The sequence below is a fragment of the Astatotilapia calliptera genome, chromosome 18 (assembly GCF_964374335.1).
Source record: "Astatotilapia calliptera chromosome 18, fAstCal68.1, whole genome shotgun sequence".
NCBI classification, from domain to species: domain Eukaryota; kingdom Metazoa; phylum Chordata; class Actinopteri; order Cichliformes; family Cichlidae; genus Astatotilapia; species Astatotilapia calliptera.
Genome location: NC_137439.1, coordinates 12,348,208 through 12,369,930, shown reverse-complemented (window position 1 = coordinate 12,369,930; position 21,723 = coordinate 12,348,208). Strand labels below are relative to the sequence as shown.

Sequence of the window (21,723 nt, the reverse complement as noted above, 5' to 3'; positions counted from 1 at the left end):
CTCTGAGTAGAGACTTTCAAAATATGAAATTTTCCTTGGCTTTAAAAGCAGCTCAATTATTGCTGTTGCTGGTAAATAGTTAGCTTGCAATCCTTAGCGTAATGTTCAGTTAGAACCTCTCAGTCAGATGACTGTATTTCAAAGTTAGACGTAGCTTTTGGATATCATTACGACTGTGGTCTAATTTGTTCATTTTAAGTCTGGTTGAACACAACATGATGCTCACATAATGCATTATTGCTCCCATGGAATCCTATATAGGCTATAGCCGTGTGTGCTTTTAGGGTGGAGTGGTAAGGTGTGCAGCATCCCTTGTTTCCTTGACTTGTGTTGTCAAGATAAAAATGCTCAGCTCAGTGCTTCATGACTCGTCTCCATTAACCAGTGGGTGATGTCACATTGGCTATTGTCATTATTAATATACAGAGGATGGGACAACTATAGTAAAAAGTAATTTCCCTTCTGTAATTTCCATCTGCAGTAGTTTGGCAGCATGGCACTGTTGGGCCTCGTAATTGAAAGAGCAATGCCTAACGTAAAATTCAACCCTTTTAATCAGCTTCAGATATTATGTCTGCTTTATTCATCAACAGGCCTCAGCTGGTCATGAAAGTGATTGTCAGTCAGTTGTTAGCCAGCTGTTAGTTATCAATTAATTTTGAAATGGGGAAAGTATGAAAATGGCTGTAATTCCCAAACACTTAATATGTTTTTTTGTAAAACCCCTTGCATTAAAGCTACATGTCATGCACAATATAGATCTAACTGTACCTGGAAATAATACGTGGGGAGAGCAAGAGCGCTCAGCTCTTCGCATTAATAACACTGCCAGCAAAAACACTTGCTTATATTGTCTGCTGAGCACATTGTCCACATGTGTTTTTGTACTTCATGTCTTTAAGGCTGAGTGTTAATTCTCAGCATTTCACGTTTTGGTTGAGGATTTGGTTCAAATTTCTGAGCAAAGGTAAACAAATAATATAATATTGAGATCAAAACAAGGAGTCGTAAGAGTGTGGTGGTGGTGGCCTGCGGGGTGATGATGGACTGAGGCCTATGCAGACAGTTGGTCATCACAGTCTCTAGGATCCTGGAGATTGTTCTTTCTTTGCTGATCCATCGGGATGACACCTTATGGGTCAGCTGATACCCTTCTGTGCTGCTGCTGATGTAGCTTGGCACGGGCTTGGCACTGAGTCGCAGGCCCACATAGGGTTTTGAGACAGATTTTCACACAGATCCACGAATGTAAGCTGCATTCAAGTCCTATTTGAAAACTGGGACATCTGGTCTTCCACTGTATTCTTTTTGTAAGTAAACAGAATAGCTCATCACACCTCAACTAGATAACATAGATTTAGCCTTTTTAATACAGTCGGGTGTAGACCAAACCTGCTGCTGCTGACTCATTTTCTGAATAACTGATAAGTCTGTTAGTGTTTTCTGCATCAGAAATTCTAAGCAAAAGATTTTGTTTTTTCTCTTCCAAAACTTTAAACCTTGCTAAATAAAATACACCCATACCTTTCTAGTGATTACATATAGTGAATTAGCCTTTTTCAAATACCCTGTGTTGGTTCTCAAAGGACGCTTTATAAGCAAGAGTCTGTCAAAAAAGGCATTTGCAACTCTTATCATAGATAGTAATTTAATGAGAGGCACTTATAATAGACTCTAGCACAATTAGATGTTTCATGACAACCTTTGGGAGTACAATTAATCTCTCAAATGAAATTGGTCTCAGTGCTCAATATGTCACCCAGTGGGATGCATCTTAATTTCTATTCATTGACCCTGCATGAATTAAAGCTCATTTCCTCAACGTGTAGCTTTGTGGTGGCTGCCACAGCAGGTTGCAGGCTTTCAGTCGCACTAGCTCAGAAAAACGTCCCCTCTTCCCATTTGATTCAAGGATTAGATCTGATTACAGACTTGAGCTGAACAACCTCTGTGACAGCGGAGCAATCTCCTTTTCTTTGAATCTTCTTGTTAAATTTACATAAAATTGATGGGATTTTGTCTTGAGTTTCTTTTCATTCTCCCATGTTTCATGAGCACAACAAGAGCGTGTCACAACACAGTAAAATAACCAGCCATGGACAAAGAACCAGGGAGTTACGCGTTAACTGATATTATTATCAGCAACTGCTGTTGAGTTTAAAATCCTTTATAATGACATTCATCTATTGTCATTGGTTTGCACCTATCTAGAAACAATAAACCCGTAACTCTACATATGTTGTTTCTAATAATGTTACCATTGTTCAACAACAACACAAAGACATGTTTCGCTTTTTCGCTTTGGTGGAAGTGTATTGTGTAAGTGGGAATGTAAACATAGTTTTGACAGCAGTTCTCAAACCATGAAGAGAACCATGTGCCACACAAGCAAAGAAATAATACAACCAAAACTCCTTACATAGTCCACATCTACTATATGACAGATCGCCAGCAATAGAAAACAAGTAATACATCTTTTTTTTTTGCGTAGTCATGAAAATATCTGTTTTATACAAAATTAAATACAGTTACAGTATGTTACACCTTTTTTCCCCCCATACAGGTGAGTTCAAGCATGACTACAAAGCCTCTTAAAAAAAAAAAAACATACTAGATTGGTACTTTTAGGGAATTGAAAACGCATGTGCAGCTTTTGGCAAAACAACAGACGCCCTTCCGCAAAGTAAAATCACCAGGGTCACCAAAGCACATGAAGGAGAAAGTGAGGGAAAAGAGGAAAGGAGAGAAGATGGTAGCAAGTAAGGAAGGAGGCAGTGAGGCAACATGATTTTAGTCCCGTCCACACTATTATATATGTATATATATATATATATATATATATATATATACTTTTTTTTTTAAACTTCAGATGATACTTAGAAATCATGTGTCTAGTTTTATACAGTTTGCTCTCAGGATGTGGGTATCTTTATCTGAGTGGAGTATCCAGTCTGCCTTTATTGAAGTATAAGCCAATGACAAGATCACAAAGCAAAGGCTCCAACCGTTTCCTCTGGGAAGTTATAAGACAGCAGTGATTTCACCAGACCTTTCATAAATCCTTCTATCATTCAGTATAACACATCAGTGCACAGCCATTTGCGCTAATAACACTGCCATCCACCACTGTGGCCTTGGATATACAAAAAAGAGTTGCTTATATTGTCTGCTGAGCACATTGTCCACACATTCTTTGTTCTTCATGTCCTTAAGGTTGAGTGTTCATTCTCAGCATTTCATGTTTTGGTTGAGGATTTGGTTCAGGTCCCTCAGCAAAGGGAAACGAATAATAGCGGGAACACTACAAGGGTAAGAGTGTGGTGGCGGCCTGTGGGGCGATGATGGAGCGAGGCCTGTCCAGACAATTGGTCATCGCAGTCTCCTGGACCCTGGCAGCGAGTTCTCTCGCACAGGATGCCCGTGAAGCCGGGGGAGCAATGGCAGCGTTGATGGTGGTGGCACGTGCCGCCGTTCTGACAGCGCAGCATCGCGTTGTCACACACCCGAGCTGCACAGACAAAGCAGAAAGGGCAGGGGAGACAGGAAAGCGTGATTAATAGATCACTCAGTGATAGGGCGGCAGAGAACATCAACAGGCAGGTTCACGGGGCACAAGCTGCCTCTTCCTGTCCTGTCTGTACTGCTCTGTGTCCTTAGAGCACAGCTGACACATTAGAGAGGGTAAAGCCAAGGACTTCAGAAAGTGTGCAAAAAAAGGAAGAGGACACCGACAGCAAGGGTACATATTAAAAGAATATAATGCTGCCAACAGCCTCTGAAAATACTTAACAAAGGAACACAGACATTGTATGGATTCATGGATATTTTTAGTAGCGCCAAAGGGACTTTATAGCAAATAATTCTGGCAAAACAAAAGAGCAAGCAAACCATGGCTCTGATGAGGTGAATTTAATTATTTGAGAATCAAAGGATGCCAGAGTATTGTGAAACAGCCCCTCTGTGCTGAGGTGAAGAGAACAGAAAGAGGAGAAGACACGGGATGGATACCTGGCTCCATCACATCACCACAACCTTTCATATGCAAATGAGCATTTCCAGGTATTTCACCAGTAGCTGTTATTTTCTTCTCTGTAGTTAACCTTACAGCAAGCAATACAACATTGTCAGAAGAAGGATGTAATATCAGTGGCTGGAGTTTTACCGGCTAACAAACATTTCTTTGTTTTGATGTAGGCTGATTAGGACTACATAAGTTAATATCCACATTTCCAGACAAAAACTCACAACTCAATTATCCCAGGAAGCCTCTCTGCTTGCAGAGGTGAAATCCTGGAAGAGGTAATATTTGCCAAGAGATTTCAGTGTAATTGGATATCTCTCCTTGCATAAATAGTAATCACATTTTTGGTTTTCAGTAATGTGGCTCATGCATCAGAATAAACTCAACAAATAATCATTGCTCATGCCAAAACCGATTAAGAAGGCATTGGTATTGCATTTAACTTAATAATATTCCCACCCACTGCACATAGACACCACTGCTGTTATGCACTTTAAATGGAAATTCCAGCTGTGGACACAGGGTTTTATCTTTAATATAGGATTTTCAATAACTTTGCGATGAAGTGTTGGAAATGATGCTTCTGGTAGATCTGCTTTTCCTGACATGTCTACATCTTCTTTGAACAGTCTCCAGACTTGTTTTGTGTTAGCCTTGTTATGTTTAATGGCCTTTCTGTGCTTTTATTTAAAGCGTCAATAATAGTGGCACTAAACAAGCAAATATGGTAGTCAAACCCTTTATTTTAATAGTAAGTTTGTTACTGTATGCAAAAGTTTTTTTCTTTGTGTAGCTGTTTAAAAGAATGAGTCTGGAAAGGAGAGTTCTAAAAAAGACCCAAATGCAGAAGGGCGGGTAAGGCAAACAAAGGTGAAATTTAATGAAATTTACTAGAGATGAATAACAAAAAGATGCTGGAGGGTTAAGACGTGTAATATCAACAAGCCAGTAAAATAAAAAGCAAAGAAACAACCCACCCCACCAAATAAAACAGTAAGAGAAAGAAATAAGCAAGTGAAAATGGGCAGGAAACACAAAATAACTCACACATGCACTAACAGCTGACTAAAAAACATAACAAGTAAAACTAACAGGGTTGGGAAAAGCAATCAAACTGACTGAAATAGAGACAAGGACAGGGCAAGACAAAGCATGACACATAAGCTAAGTAACACATGAGACAGGAATATAATTTACATGTAGATATATGTAAATGCAATAAACAAACTAAACTAATTAATAATAAAATGGGCCTATGGCAAATCCAGTCTCTGTACACGGTTTGAAGGTTGTGGGACTTTCAGATTACAACCATTTCATAACTAAATAGGTGTCAATCAAATGTCAATGCATTAATCGTGTCTTTCTGTTGTGTGAAACTGACTGACTGGACCACCACGTGGGAACAATGTTGTAGTTGTTGCTCTCAAAGAAGGGACAAATATGACTGGGGAGATATTTTAACCAGGTGTGGTGGGAATGGACTCATGAATTATGGGTCCAGAGTGGGCGCAAACATTAATGGCCCTCTGGCAATTCCCCAATCAGTGATTTCTAGTCAGTTAAAAAAAAAAAAAAAAATTCTAACAGCTAATGCAAACACCTGCTCAGTGTGTTTTGGAAAACACTTCAAGTCTCAGTAGTTTAGTCAACACATTAACATTGTTGCCTGTGGCCGAAGGATAATCTGTGTATCCTCCAGCAGACCCTCAGGACCATTACCTCTCTAAAAGCATCTGTAAAACCAATTAGTTTGCTTATGCAGAGGCTTAAGACTGTTCTGTCTTTGTTGTGCTGTCGTGACAAAAGATGCTTTACGCTATAAATTAATTATTATTTTTTTGTTATCTAAAGTGAAATGAAAACTTTCTCAGTTGGTTGTATTATAGTAACAAAGGACAGCAAACCAAGCATGGTAGAATACAACATCCACAAAGTAAACTACCTGGATGCAATACATTTCACATAACCGTGTACAGAGTGGACAACAGAAGAAGAACAGATTGGCTTACATCCACCCCAGCCCTCAACCCAGAGTGCTCCCTAGGTTTAAAATTGGGGTGTGGAACGTTTGTTAAATTACTTACTTTTTTTTTTTTTAAAGAATAAATCGTATTTATTTTCTCAGCTCTTCTGCTATCGCTGAAGTGACTAATACTTTTATCATGAAGTCTTCGTATATACCCAATATTTTTTAAACTATTGGACAAACATTAGAGTAAATCTATTACTCAGTTCTCCCCTGTGGTGATAATAGTTGTCAAGTTATATCAAGAAATATTCTATAAAGACAACAAATGCACCCAGTCTCTCCAGGCCTGCAATCTGAAGCAGCAAGATCATGACATGAATATTTATTCAAGACCTGCTATTAGATGTGGTTTACTAACACTAGGTATCACACCATCTTCCATGAGAGAAAAGTGTCTTTTGAATCGGAAGATGTGAATGAGAAATTCATTATTATGGGTAGTTTAAATTTCCTGAGCTAGATTGTTATGTAGTTTACTTTTTTAAGTGACACATTAAATAAGTGCACTGGCAGTGAAAGTTAAACTGTCCTCCTGCTTCAAACCCATCCAGTGGCACATATGCATCTCTTAGTCAATAGGCAATGGAGCGGATGCTGGCAGCACAGTAATAATGTGGGAAATTTGGCAGAGCTGGTCCTCCTTCTATCTTCAATTTACATAGATGAGCCTTTCCCATGTAAGAATAATGGAATCTGAAAGGACACCGTGGGACACTGTAGGGAGCGTCCCTGTAGAGATTCCTCACTGTATGCCACACCAGCTCTTAGCTTAAAATTTGTAGTCTTCAGTCTGGCTCGGAGGAATTAATGAAAACATTAAAGGGCTATTTTTCAGCCTTTGTAAAGCACCCTCCAGAAGACATTAAAAATCCCCCCCCCCCCCCCTTTTTTAATGCAGTGGGTCTACAAATTTACCCTGTGTGACATCATTCACTCTTGGGCTTGTGCAAGTGAAGACACAGCAATTCCAGTCGTACCCAAGGACCGGCGTACTCTGCGGGAGACATATGTGCACCTCACACCTCTGTCACATGTGTGACATTTTAGCAATATAACTGTTATGACAGAGCCACTCTGGGGTTTTGGTGCTGCACGAAGCAACATGGAGAACATTTACCAAAGCAACAGCACAGAAGTGACAGGAAGGACAAACACCTGAATTATGTTTCCCATTGTTGTTTGTGGAATTGCAATTGTGACACAATTTAAAGCAATTGCATTGTGCTACAACTGGATTAGACTATTGTGGATACATTGAGTCTATTGTGGTTGTGACACTTTGGACTTATTCATCCTTCTTTTCTGTTTTTTAAAAGGAGATTGTAGTCTGTTTGTCCAAAAGCACACTCAGACAGTTCTTTTATCCTCTCATCTCTGTGAACTCTTGATGTCCTCACATACTCCGCAGATGAAGTGTCTGAGATACCGAAAATCACAGCACGATAAGTTAAAAGGCACAAATCGATAAGCTGGATCACACTGTAGCTAGTGTCACTCTTTTAATGAAAGATCTAGATATGTCATGTAGTGGAGGTGTATTCTATTGAACATCCAATCTTGTTACATACATCTGTCTGTACCAGCCAATCGGGTTTATTACATGAATGAGGTTTGCTCATGATGACTGAAAGTGAGTCATAAAGTTTAAGATCCAATTTTTAAAAAAGACTACCCTGCAGAAACAAAATGCCCCTGTATTTAATTAAAGTTTAAAATATATTCATTCACAGTTATGCATTTAATATTTTTTAAAATGTCTCTATAACTATGGATTCGTACAGGTAATTGACTTTACCTGGAGACAGTTGTCAGATACAGGATCTTATTATCTGCCTGGAGACAGAATACTGTTGTTTCAATTACACTCAGTCAATATCTTTTGCCATGATGTCAGTGAAAGCTGAAACTTTCATTCAGCCATATCCCCAGTTATCGTATTAGCATGAAGGCTTCATCATTAGTCAGTAATTCAGCGCTCTGAAGTTCAATATAAACTGTCAGTTGTACAGTAGCACTTGAAGGTGGTGAGGATCTGAAGACAGAAAGTGCATGATTTTCCTTTTACTCGAATGTTGCAGTTGTTACTGCTTGTCAACTCAAAACTGCAAGATCTGAAAGTTGCATTTAAGAAAATTTTAGTATATGTGCTTAGTTACTTCTGGGCCGACAGTATGATGAGGACAAGGCTATCACTTTTATGTTGATATGCTATACTTCAATGCAGCTAACATGCTACCAGTTTAGCTTAGCACACGGGAAACACGGGAGAAACCTCTGCTAATGTAGTTTGTTAGTTGATTTTTTTGTGTGTTTTGCTTTTTATTGGGTCTTCGCAAACAACAGAAGTGCGTATTAGGTCAACTATATACCCATTGTTATAGTCCAGACTGGTTTGTTGTAAATGCTATTTAAACTTAAGAGCAATTAAGTGTAACATCTCCCACCCCATGCAGCAGACTGTGACAGCACTGAGCAGCTCCTTCAGTGGGAGACTGCGGCACCCACGGTGTGGGACGGAGAGATTTCGCAGGTCTTTCCTCCCCACTGCTGTCAGACTCCATAATAAAGACTTTAACTGATCAAGCACACACATCCATACATATGCAATAATACTAAGTGCAATAATCCTTTCTGTCATCGTTGTATTTTTACTCAGTTGTATATAGTATTTGTATTTGTATTCTATTTTTATCTTATTGTATATTTATTTTATTTTATTCTACTGTATATAGTATTTTATTCTATTCTGTACAGTTGTGTACTGTATTTATTCTTATTGTATTCTAATTTTTGCCTCATAACTTTTGCACTGTCCACTTCCTGCTGTGACAAAACAAATTTCCCACGTGTGGGACTAATAAAGGTTATCTTATCTTATCTTATCTTATCTTAAATCAGCGGGTGTTCAGGTTAAGGTTTTAGTTTTATATATCACAAATCAACAGAAAATTAACAGATAATTTTCTAAATAATTACTCAAAACATTGTCTGCTTCAAACTACTGGTGGAGTAACATAATCCATTTAAAGATGTCACGTTTGATTTAGAAAATTCTTGATGGAGTTGTTGTTTAATGGCCAGTTTCATTTAATTATTTTTTGACGGCAGAAAGATTAGATTATTGTTTAATCTCATACACAGTTTTACAAATCCAGAAAAAGAAAAAAAAGAGGGAACCCCCCTCCCCATCTTAATTGTGGAAATCCTCAAAGTCTTCTTTTAATTTTTTTCTCTCCTGGTTGTGAGAGCAGTGGTGCAGATGTGACTTAACACACACTACACAGAAAATCTGGGTTTGAGGATTATCTGGAGATAGCTGGAGATCAATCTACATAAACCCCCCCTGGAGCCTATTCTCTCCTTCCTTCTCCTTCTCCTCTTTTTTCTCCCTGTTTTTTCTTCTTCTTCATTTTTTTCCTTTCAGAACGTGGCAGAAAGGGTGCACCCCTAGAGAACATACTGGGTAATTAAAAAAAGGGCATGATCAAAGGGGTTAGAAGGCTGTGGACTCGGTGATCATGAGGCATGTGGTCCATTCCCTGCAGTGTTCTCACAACAAAAGGTCTGCCTTGTAAGGACCAGCGTGTGTTTGTTTGCATGCAGGATGAAAGCATTGGGGCTTTGGGAAGACAACCTACTGCACACAAGAATTTGCATATTCTACATTACACTTTTGTTTTTTTCCAAACGGTCAATCAATAACCAGTCGATAATTTTTTATCTATGGGTAATATCATGCTGAAGTTACAAAGCCAATAAGCCTACCTTGATTACGATTTGCAACACCAAGAGATGAAGCATTTGCCCGATCTGTGTAAAAATGGGAAAGGTTATGTATTACACTGGCTGTCAAATAAGTCATGCTGTTATTTAGTTAAAGCACAGGGACAGCATGCATAGTTGCTGGTTTTTACAATAATGACCTTTATCAGGCCAAAGATATGTCCAATTTTCCAGAAGATTCCTGCCATACATTTGGAGTAGTAAATGGCTTAATGTAGAATAGTGTGCATGCAGCTTAAATGAATTTTCCACAGTACAAAGATAGCAATGTGTATGCATGGTAGCTGCTTTTGTTATCCAGTATGTGGAGACACCTTCAGGCATCAACATGCAGAGGGAAGCATGGCTGGAACCACACCTTCATTTAAAAAAAAAAAAAGGTTTTCCTTTCTTTAGGGCAAATATCTGTCTGTGTGCTTAGAACAAATATTCTAGTTTGGAAAGGAAAAATCATTCTGATACACTGGCCAGACACTCGGGACTTCCACCATATTTTATAAACTCGCCAGTACCAAGATGTATCAATTGTTACCATTATTTTGCAAGTTTTCACATAATAGCTACCAAATATACATAATATTTCTAACCACCAATCCAATTTATGCATAGCTTAAAGTAATGAATATGGCAAATCTTAAGATCTGAATTTGTTTTAAACCTCAAAGATTATTCAGACTGGCTTATGGTATAATTAAAACCCAGAAATTTGATAGCTTAATTTAAAGAAGTGTAACTGATTTAGTGCCATATGGGAATTAATGCACATTGTTTTTTATTTAATATGGCAAAACAATCATTTCAAACTATGAAAACCGGCAGCATGAAATATGAAAAACTGCTGGAATGTGGAAAAGGTTTGAAATAAATTAGAGGAATGTTAAAAGGTTAAATTTTTATTAGTAGGATAAACTCTAAAGTTTTCAAACACTCTTACTTTTATGTCAGTGATCATTATTAGAACTACACTGGAGAAACTCAACCTCACGCCATGCATCGTTTCACCCCCTCAATAGACGTGGGGTATTAGGATTCAATTCTACATGAGTGCCCTGGTAGGATGGATTTTTTTCCCCACTGTGGAAAACATGCTGATCAATGGTAATGGCAACGTACAGCACAATTTCTCACACAACATCATCAGTCAAACAAGAGTTAGCCATGACTGAGGGAGGAAAATATTAGTCAGCATGCCAATAAAAAAGCCTGATCAACTTACGCACTGGTCCATGATTACTGGGAATACCTGCGGAAAGAGCAAGGAAATAATGTATCATTAACGCATCGACTCATTTCTTTTTACTCGTGAGAGAAAATATTGTTGATGGTGCTGTTTACTTTGAAAAAACAAAAAACAAAACACCAGCACTTATCACATTGATCTCCAGTGCATTCGCTGATTAGCAGCAGCTACTGTATTGCTCTAAAGAGAACCTGACCACTCCGCCTTCTTCTGATGATAATAACAGGCCTGCTGGCAACAAAATGTCAACCGAATCAAAACTCTATTGAAAAAGTCTTGTCATCAGCAGTTTCATTCATGTTTTCAATAAACAGAGTTTTTCTCTCTCATCTGCTTTTGGCTTATGTTCACCGTTTTTCAATATCATCTTTGAATGAATGAATCAACACATCAAACGTCATCTACAAATGCTAGTTGCTGTAATCGTCTTTCATTGTCAGGTTCGTGGAACTTCCTAATATGTAGCTCATTAAACACACTGGGGAAGAAGAACAACAAAAAATTACCTTCAACTGTCTTAAAACAAAACACACATTTGCAAACAATGACAACCTGACAATCCATGTGTGTTTCGATCTGGCTGTGGATTCACCATCTTTGTGTGATATTTATCACCAAGCAAATGTGACTCCAGGATTAGTGCAATTTTGGATGCCTTTCACAAGCTTTATCACTTTGCGTCACGTGATTATGTTTCACTGGGGGTTTTAATATTGTTTGCAGCCTATTCATCACTAAATTACCTGTTACAACAACTGTTGAAAAAAACGGAAAATCAGAGATTCTGAGCTCCAATTTGCAAAAAGCACATTTAGGCTGCAATTTCTCACTCATAGCTTTATGTGAGAAATGGAGGGCAAACAATATTGCCCTTTGAAGCCAAAGCACATTCTACAGTCTGATCAAACTCTCAGACCCAACCTGCCTTAACCTCTGAACCTGCTTTGGAACACAAGATGAGTTGACGCTCTTTGCAAAGTGAACTGTCAACATAATTCTTGAAGTGATTCCTCTTCTGCTCTGAAGGCAACTTACAGACAACACCCCTTTTCCCCCACCACCACCACCTACACACACACACACACACACACACACACACACACACACACACACACACACACACACACACACACACACACACACACACACAGAGCTATTTACTTCAGAAAATCATGGATTTGAATCACTCTCAGTCTTTCTGCTGCTGACAGCTATGGCCCCTAGCAACTCAGTGCACCATTTTGGGCTAAAATTTATTAGATGAAGGGTCACGTATGTCCATATATCTGCATGTACAGTGGTTTTGAATATGTAATAGACCCTGCCCTGTTCCTAGCGGTGAGATAAATGACTTCCGAGATTAAAGAGGAAGACTTGATGACAGATGAAAGCTATTAAATCGTAATTACATTTCGCATGTTCCACATATTTGTGGTAATATAAGGGCTGTATGTTTAATATCCTCATGGGAAAAATGAGCTTCACATAATAGGTAAAGGCATATTATTGGACCCAAGCTTAGAAATAAGAATCATTCAAGACTAAAGTGTGTTCGTTCAACACCTGGGGGACCAATATTGTTACGTCACTACCATGTGCAACATTATTGCATTTTATGCCACTTCCAAACAACTGCTAATATTGCTTTTGATATGGGTAGACCTTGGTTTCATCAGTTCAGTGCAGATGCGGCCAAGTGTTGGATTTTTTAATAACACCCTGTCAATCTGACAGTGAGCACCACATTGCCAGGAGATTCATAACACAGAGGAGGTGTAGGGGTAAATCCAGCAATATCTCCTTAGAGTTCACAAATGTTCCCACAAACAGACTCCCACACACAATCGAGTGTGGTGCGTGAGCGTGTATGTCATGCGTGTGCGTGCACACAGCTTAGCGTGCATACATGCAAACAGGAGACTGATAAAAAAAATTCTAATGAACGAATAATCATCCAATCCATCAATGAGAAATTTCCCTTAGAAGAGCAAGAAAACTAGTGTTACTGCACAAATTTACCAACACAGCGGATCGATAGCAATACCATATCTCTGTACAAATCTAATCATAACACGATGTCTGAGAATTCAAGTGAGACAATCAAACTGAACATCTGAAGAACTTGCTGTCAATCCCAGCAGACGGCTGCTATGAGAGTGTTTCTGACTGGAGGCTGAATCAGAGCGAATGGGGGACCAGAGGGCTAGATCTTCCACCATCTGGCCTTGCCTGGCCGTCTACCACCATATCCCTGCGTGGCTGTATTAGATTTATTGAAGCAATGAGCCCCCTGCCTCAGGCATGGGATTTGATAAATGTGACTCAACTCCAGTCCAAGATTATAATGGGGATAATGCAAAAGAGCACCTTCTGCCTCAGAGATACCAAATTCACACTTGTCATGGAGTTGAGGTAGCAATAACAAATTCAATGTTAAAGTGTTACTACTGTAGGAGGACTATTGACACTTATTTAATTGTGAATACTAAATGAATGAAATACAGAAAATAGGTTACCAGTGATGCAAAGACCCTAAGACTAACAGGTTACATTGAATTTGAGTCAGTGATCCCATTGCGTTCGCATCCCAGGGCACAAAATACTTCTATTCCGTCAGATGCAGAGATATGGACAAGGTGTCCTTTGGTGTCAGTGCCTTGACTTGCTGGCTGCAGCAATATTAGACACAGAGAGATTAAAGTTCTCTGTTAAAGCTCGCTATAGTATGCCTTACGTTTGTCAGACAGGAGAAAGCTGTCTGTGACCTGCTCAGGAGCTTTCCCCTTCCCAACATTAACCCTTCACACTGAAAAATGGAGACTTACTCAGTATGTTTAAATGTGACACCGATGAATCCTTTACATACACATACATCCATATGTCACATGTTTGGACTGAGTCGCCCATCTGGTTATTGTCTGACAAAACATGAATGTGAACAGGGTTTTTTTTCCGCTGTATTTTTCTATATTTTTTCTATACTGGCTTTGCTAACTACTTGGAAATACTTTAAAATTATTTATAAGTAGCAATTTAATACAATATCAAAATAAGAAAATTATAGGATCTGAAAAAAATCATTAGCGAGAACAAATACTAGTGCATCTAGTATTATCAAGAGCTTGATGCTGATTTCCTTTCCCAGCAGTACCAAACATCTACCCACACCACCAAAGCTACTACCAAATGGTTTGCTGACCTTCAGATTACTGTGCTTGACTAACCAGCCAACTTGCCAGACTTGAACCAGGTATTGTCAAGACAGATAAGAAACAAATGACCCAGAAATACAGATGAGCCAAAGACCGCTTTTAAAGTGCCAAAAGCTGATCTGCTCCAAACCACACCACACTTTACCAAGTAATTCTTGGTAATCTACCGAATGTTTAAATAGACATACATTTTGAAAGCTGTACATCATTTATTCTAATAAATTGAGACAATTGAGTTTGATTGTTTTTTTGTGAAAACACAAAAAAGCTTATATTATTTGACTTTACATGAAATGAATACTGAATAAATGAAAGCTCACCCTTTTTATTTATGAATTTTTTTTCATATTTTAATGTTTTTGTGTTTATAACTAATATGTTGTAATTTCTCTTGACAAATGATTTGAGTAAACTATGTTGAAAGGCTGTGCACTCTTGGAATACCCAGCTATTCACCAGTCAGCTTGTCACAATGTAAACATGGGTCTTTTAACGAGTTTCACCTCAAATGTCAAAAATACAAGTTATACTACTGATCATTGTCAAATATGATGTGACATGCAAGTCCTCAGTATGCAGTTTGTTAAATCTACAATGCATTAGAAAACATAGTCAAAAAACTAGGCTACAAACAGCATCTGGCAAAAATGCAGTGCAGTGGCAAAGAGCTGAAATCATAAAGAGGCAGAATAAGCTCTCAAAGAGAATGAAAAAAGATGTTTCATTGTGGCTCCCTTTATTGGTAACAAGCAGCAAGAGTGGAAACAATGTGCTGCCAGCCACTTGCAAATTAGCTGCATGGCCAGTGCTTGTCCACATAGCATTACAAGCGCTTCCGTACTTACATATATTTGCAGTTCCTTTGGGTATAGGGAGGTAGGACCCCACACTCCAGGCTCTTCCATGGTAGTGCTTCTTACAGCGGCTGCAGTCTGGCCCTGTGGTGTTGTGTTCACACTCACAGCCCAGCTTCCCCTTGTCAAACACACAGCTGTTGGCATGCAGGTTACACTTGCACCTGAGACACAAGAATAACAACAAAAGACAGAGACATGAATAGGCATCATTCTGCATCCATTGAATCAATACTTTCTGGAGGGAATATGCATACCCTGCCCTCGGTATGTTTTTTTGCAGCTTTCAAAGTTTTTGACAGTGGTAAATTAAAATCCTGGTGGGTTATCTGACTTGGATTGTTCCTCCACAAAGCTTCATTATGCTCTCCCTTAAAAAAAACAAGGCCTCATTTGTTACTGCCCCTGCGGAGAGAACGGCAATGCGAATAAGGTCACTTTTGCCACTCTTGCTCTAAATGAAAGGCACTCTGTAAGATTCGCTAATTGAGCACAAAGCAGGGATCTGATAGAGAGATGATACAATAAAAAGAAGCTGGGCAGCCAGAGAATACTCCTTTTTTCTTTCTCTTCAAAGTTATTTGGCAAGGGAGCTTCCAGGCAGGAAACCCTACCAGTTGGCAAAGCTGGTTTATTAGACCGAACTGTGGCAGAGCTGACAGATTCTCCTGACAGGAGAAGAGAAAAGGGCGGATGGCTTTCAGGCGCTCCAAATCCACCTCCCTTCTGACCACATGGAAGAAGCATGCGCCTATGCTTGCTGAAAAAGAACAAGCTGTTTGCAATTTGAGTCTCCTCTGAGTGTTTCTAAACAACCTGAATGAGCAGACAGTAAACTACGTACACTTAGAATATAACCTTTTTTCCATTTGTGTTAACTCCAAGGAAAGAGCTCTACCCGAGGCAGAACAAGCTGTTTTTGTCGCCAAATGAGATAATACAGTTTCATATAGTAAGTGTTCCAAATATAATTCCCTTTATTTGATTTCAGTCCCATGAGGGTAAAAGGTTACAGCTAGTGACCTCAGATCTTGTAAGGAGGAGGGCACTGATACAGAAACAGCTGGGATGCAGGCCATTGAGTGAATCTGACACGGGAGACCTCCCCAGAGGTTTGGTCAGCTCATGGTTTCACATCATGCCTATGTTTGTTTTTACAATGTGCTTCCGAGGGAAGATTTCTCTCATTTGAGAGTCAGGATCTGGGTATCTGTTTCCTATAATCACCGCTGAACATGAGACAAAGAAATAGCAGCAGCAATCTGAAATACATCTGTTCTAATTGACTTTCTGGCCTTACTGTGACATCTCACTTTAATGATAGATAACTGCGGGAAACAAAGGAAACTAGACCCCGTCTGGTATTGCTGTTAAACAGAATTAGAGAGTCAGTGAATAAGCTTTAAAGGAGCGGTTCTCAAACTATTTCTGCCATGGCCTACTTCAATCAATACCAACAAAAGAAGCTCAAAAGTGTACTTTACATAAAATAATAGTAGAATTTAGATAAAAACAGGACATTAAATAACCATCAGCACAATAATATCAGAACTATTTTAAAACTAGGATTTAGACTTTCCTTTTTTACTTACAGTATGTACAATGACAATTGGATAAACTGACCCTGAATCCAACCCTAGTTATGCTACATTACTTGGGCTACTGGGGCTTTCCATGATGCGTGAGTGTTTCTCCTTCTCTCATACTTTTTCACTCATGCTGCGTTTATACACAACTTTAGTAGTTTTTATTCATCTCTGGTTCTCACATGTCTTTGTCCTGTCTCCCTCCCCTCTCCCCCAAACCATCGTGACTTGTGTGACATCGTGACATTGATGTCGTCACATCCTTGTGACTGCTTCTGCTGGAGGATTCTTCCTGTTAAAGGGGAGTTTTGCCTTTCCACTGCCTCCAAAGTGCTTGCTCAAAGGGGATCATCTTTGTATTATTGCAGGGGCTTTACCTTACAATATATAAAGTGCCTCGAGGTGACTGACTGTTGTGATTTGGCTGTGTATAGATAAAACCGAATTGAATAGAAAAAGTCTCTATCTATCTATCTATCTATCTATCTATCTATCTATCTATCTATCTATCTATCTATCTATCTATCTATCTATCTATCTATCTATCTATCTATCTATCTATCTATCTATCTATCTATCTATCTATCTATCTATCTATCTATCTATCTATCTATCTGTGTCTAAATGCACGCACACAAATCATCTTTCCTCATTAGCAACCATTATAAATTGCGATGAATATTGGACGACAATCACAGCAATGAAATACTAGTGCCTCTTACCACGCATTCCCTATAGTCCTTAACTTTTTAATCAATTAAAGTCCCCGCTTCATAAAATTAATGACTGGGTGTAGCTCTTCTGCCATGCAGACAGCATCAGCTCCCTGAAGTCAAGAGCGATGAGATTTGACCTTCCACTTAATTAAAAACCAGCAAAATCTGGATCATCAGGCCCAACCGGTGCAGCTAGCAGGCTGATAGAGTAGAGGATGTGGACTCGGGGGAGCTTGGGGATGTGACGCTTTTGCCACTGGCATTGTCATATTGAAATCAGAGAATTTTATTTTTTAATAAATGGTTTTGGCCACAAGAGGAAAGCGGTCCCCTGTAATTCCAACCTATTGAGCTCAAAACACTATAAAAACACATTTTATAATTGCTGGTTCAGTACTGATATAGGCGTGTTTTGTCTGCAGTGAGGGGATTATTAAACAATTACAACATGAGCATCTCAATAAATACAAATGACACAAACAGGTAACTAGCACTAAAATATTAAAATCTTCCCATCAGTCAATTATGCAACAAAGTAACAATGAACTCTATTTCAAATGCCAAAACAGCTGACTGCTGCTGTGCAAAGAAAGAAAATTTTTTAAAATGTGGTAATTTAAAAGGAGCAACACTGCAGATTTAACAGGGTGGAATAGATGTTTCATCCTACTACTGCTGTCAACAAAAAAAAACAAAATAAAGCAAAAGGAGTCTTTAATCTTGACATTAAAAAAGAAGACATTATAATACTGCTAATTTTTGCTACATGTGGAAAATAAAGAGACATACGGATCTTGATTCCAACTAAATTTGCTGCCTGCTCATGCAATTAGCAAATTATTAAGCAAGATGGATTTTTGGTTTATTTTCTGTTGATACTCTCGAGTAGACAGCAGAAGTGCCTTTTCTTCTCCTCTGGCTGCTGCCTAACCTTGGCTTCTCCTAGCTGCTTGGCACTGTGTTGACAGGCTCACTATGTCTAACACAGCTTTTCTTCCCTGTGACAGCTTCTAGCATCACTGATTCAAGACAAGAGAGAAGTACAGAACTTAAGTTAAATAGAGAGCCTGAACTGGCAGGTTAGAGAAACTTTCTTTTTGTTTTTATTATAGTTTTTCTTTCTTTTTTCATTTCCCTTTATTACATTTTTGTTGCTAACCGTCAAATTGGATTTTCCAAACGGAAAAAACCCCCCATTAATTTATCTACTAGAGTGTAGTTTTACTTCAGACAAATACCTGTAATTACTGCTGTTTTCTACAGTTATATAAACGTATTATTGTGAAGCAGCACTGACTAATAAACCACTGTAATAAACTATTTTGATAAAAATTATATTTTTATTACAATTTCATTTAAGAAAACATTTCAAACATTTTAATAACAAGAAATCTTAGTTGAGAAAAGAGGCATCACACTAGGTACCTACTAATTTGTGCTTATTAACATGAATAATAAAAATGTAATTCCACCCCCAAAATTGACTTCTTGGACAGTCTGTTAGGAACGTTACCTTAAAGAATCATATTAGATAATTCCCTTTAAAATGCAATACAATCATGGTCAAGTGATTGAATTCCTTGAGTTAGTTCCTTAAATTATTGTCACTTTCGATCTAAGACTAGATATCCACTTAAAGAGGTCAAGGTGACCACAGTTGGCTTGTGGAGCCAGCCTCAAGTGGGCACTCGAGGAACATAATGTTTTGCTTCTGCACTGGTCTGAATCTGAAAAAATATATACTTCTTTTTTCCTTTTGACAAGCTATATAAGCTAAAGGACCAGTATGAATGATATAATTGATGGGTGACAAATTCAATTTAGCTGTCATGGTTTCAAGGTCTCATTGGTTACTGCGGGCTCTCTAAGTGCATCTTGATCTAGCTCTTTTTATATTCACTTTATAAAAAAAATCTTTCAGGTTTGTGTGAAAGGCAAAGTTGATGTGTTATTGAACAAATAAAAGTAAGAAGTGACAAAGTGCAATGGAAAGAGACTTAAAAAAATCATTTTGTGAGATTACATTTTCTGCATTAGTTTAACGGCACTTTCAAGATACAGTTAAGATGAAAGAGAAACCTGTCTGCAATTTATGTTTTCTGAAGCACTTTATTAGGACAGAATCAATATTATTAGTAACATATATACTTTTCCTACAAATTTTCCATGTTGAAAAGGTCTGCTGGTGCACTGAGTCTGGCCTTTACCTTTTATAATTCCCAGGATAGCGCTGCTAACTTTAGCCTGAACATAGGTCCAGTCAATCAAGTGTGCTGGTGTGCAGGAACATGTGTGCAGACCACTGACATTAAAGAAGATGTTGGTTATATATAAACTTGTTCCAGTAATATTTTACTGTTAGCAGATTAATAAATCACCAAATCCATGTCTACCAAAAAGCTACATAAAGCTTAAATGCTACAAACTCTCTGTTTCTAACTTATTTCACATCTTACTTTTTTATCTTAGGTCCATCCATCCATCGATCCGTCTTAGTTATTTATCTAATGAGTCTATCACGGCTGTCACAGGGCAAGAGACAGGATATACCCTCCACAGATCCCATTCCATCACAGTGCTAACACAGAGGGACAGACCATTTACAGTCCCATTCACACCTATAGCCAATTTTGAATCACTAATTAACTTAATAGCAGGACTGTAGGAGGAAGCTGGAAGCCCTTTTTTTTTCTTTTACCACTTCAATTAATTTGTTGCTGCTATAAATATTATTTCATGTTAATGTGTTAATGTGCGATGTGCCTTGTTGTAGCTGGTTCAACTTGGATTCTTGAAATGATATAATTTACTGTGGTTGCATGCAAACTAACACTTCTACATAGTTAGGATATAAACTGCTAGAGCGTTGTCCACTGCTATGAAAACAGGCAAAATAAGAACACCTCCATATAACTTACACTTAAAAAATACAACAGATTAATACTATTAAATTATTATTATTATTATTCATTATTATTCCTATTTTGTCAAAGAGCATCACTGCAAGAAAATTGTCTAAAAAAGCTGAAAATGTTTATGTTGGTACTACTGTCAGATTTTTTTTTTCTAAAATGGACACACAGTATCTTAGAATGGATAGCCTTTCTCCCTTTTTCATTCGAGATTTAACCCATGGCCGACACTTTGACTGATAAGACTGAGCAAACCAGTCTCCCTCAGCTCCATATCTCACCTGTTTCCTCACACAAGTCACCCATGGTCAGAGTCTGTAATGTGCCTCCATGCTGTATAAATACATACTGAGGTTTCCTGACACTTTTTCTCTACAAGACACTGTACTGAGCCTCACATATCCTGACCAGTGATAGCTTTGACAGATATGGAGAGATCAAGGCTGTTGAGGGAAACTTTGGCCTTGGTGAGAGTTTTAGAATGTCAATGTGTTGCTGGGAAAGACAGAAAAAAGGCCACCACCTAACAGAGAGATGGTGGCTGTTTGAATGAACACTGTAGTGCAAGTACGCTACAGGGCTCCAAAATAAGAAAATCAGAAGTCCTTGTTTTATTTTAAAAAGAATTATTTCCCCTGAAACAATATCTAACCTCTTTATCCCCAAAGGGGTTTCTGAGCTTCGTGCTCGAAAATGAAATGCCCAAAATTATTTGATTATTTCTCTGCAATTACAAACTCTGTGCTTACAATCTTGGTATCAAAATAAAGCTAACACTTGTGAAATTTCATCAGAGGTGTAAAGATTGCAGCAGATATTACTGTGTAAAAGTTACTGAGACTGGAACACAGAAAAAGGAAGTAGATTTTAACCTCGCCTAATTTCTTTTATTTATTTTTCAGCATATAACCATTTTAAAAATATGCTTCAGTTCACATTTCATTCCAGAAATTCAGTAACCAACATATAAACATCATCTGTGCAAAGATTTATTTTGATTTGTTTCTACAGTGAAATAGTGAAAAATTTACAACACTATCAATACATGAATAAATGTCAATTTTTGGTACACATTGGACACTAGGCCAGTTGAATTTTTTAGGTATTAAAGAGCAGAAATTAATTAATTTTATTAACAAGCCTATAAATGCTTTTTTTTTACAAATATATTTTTCTAGGAATTAACCACACATTTACATGGCCTTTTCTGCCGTGCGCATGGAGCATTTAATTGGCCACTGGCCCTTTAAAATTTGAGGGGCTGTAACTTTGGTTTTTTTGGGTCAATTTGCATGATTGACACCTCTTTTTATTCGTTTGAGCCAATAGGAGCACAATAACGATGTCACGGTCATGTTACTTCAACC

The 21,723-nt window shown here is 38.2% G+C and overlaps 1 protein-coding gene across 4 annotated transcripts in view; it reads right to left on the bottom strand.

Annotated features, from left to right (window-relative positions):
* Positions 1 to 2,108: 2,108 nt before the first annotated feature.
* The window catches only part of LOC113010089 (netrin-G1-like), a 65,956-nt gene continuing 46,341 nt past the window's right edge, over positions 2,109 to 21,723 (bottom strand). For 2 of the 4 annotated variants that reach the window (XM_026148929.2, XM_026148928.2), the window contains exons 4-7: positions 15,134 to 15,306; positions 11,053 to 11,079; positions 9,819 to 9,863; positions 2,109 to 3,508 (exon numbers count right to left, since the gene is read on the bottom strand). In XM_026148929.2, the coding sequence (XP_026004714.1) occupies positions 3,270 to 3,508; positions 9,819 to 9,863; positions 11,053 to 11,079; positions 15,134 to 15,306 (484 nt within the window). In that variant the 3' untranslated portion in view covers positions 2,109 to 3,269. The remainder of the gene's footprint in view (positions 3,509 to 9,818; positions 9,864 to 11,052; positions 11,080 to 15,133; positions 15,307 to 21,723) is intronic. The other 2 variants (XM_026148930.2, XM_080292427.1) reach the window with 2 other exon arrangements.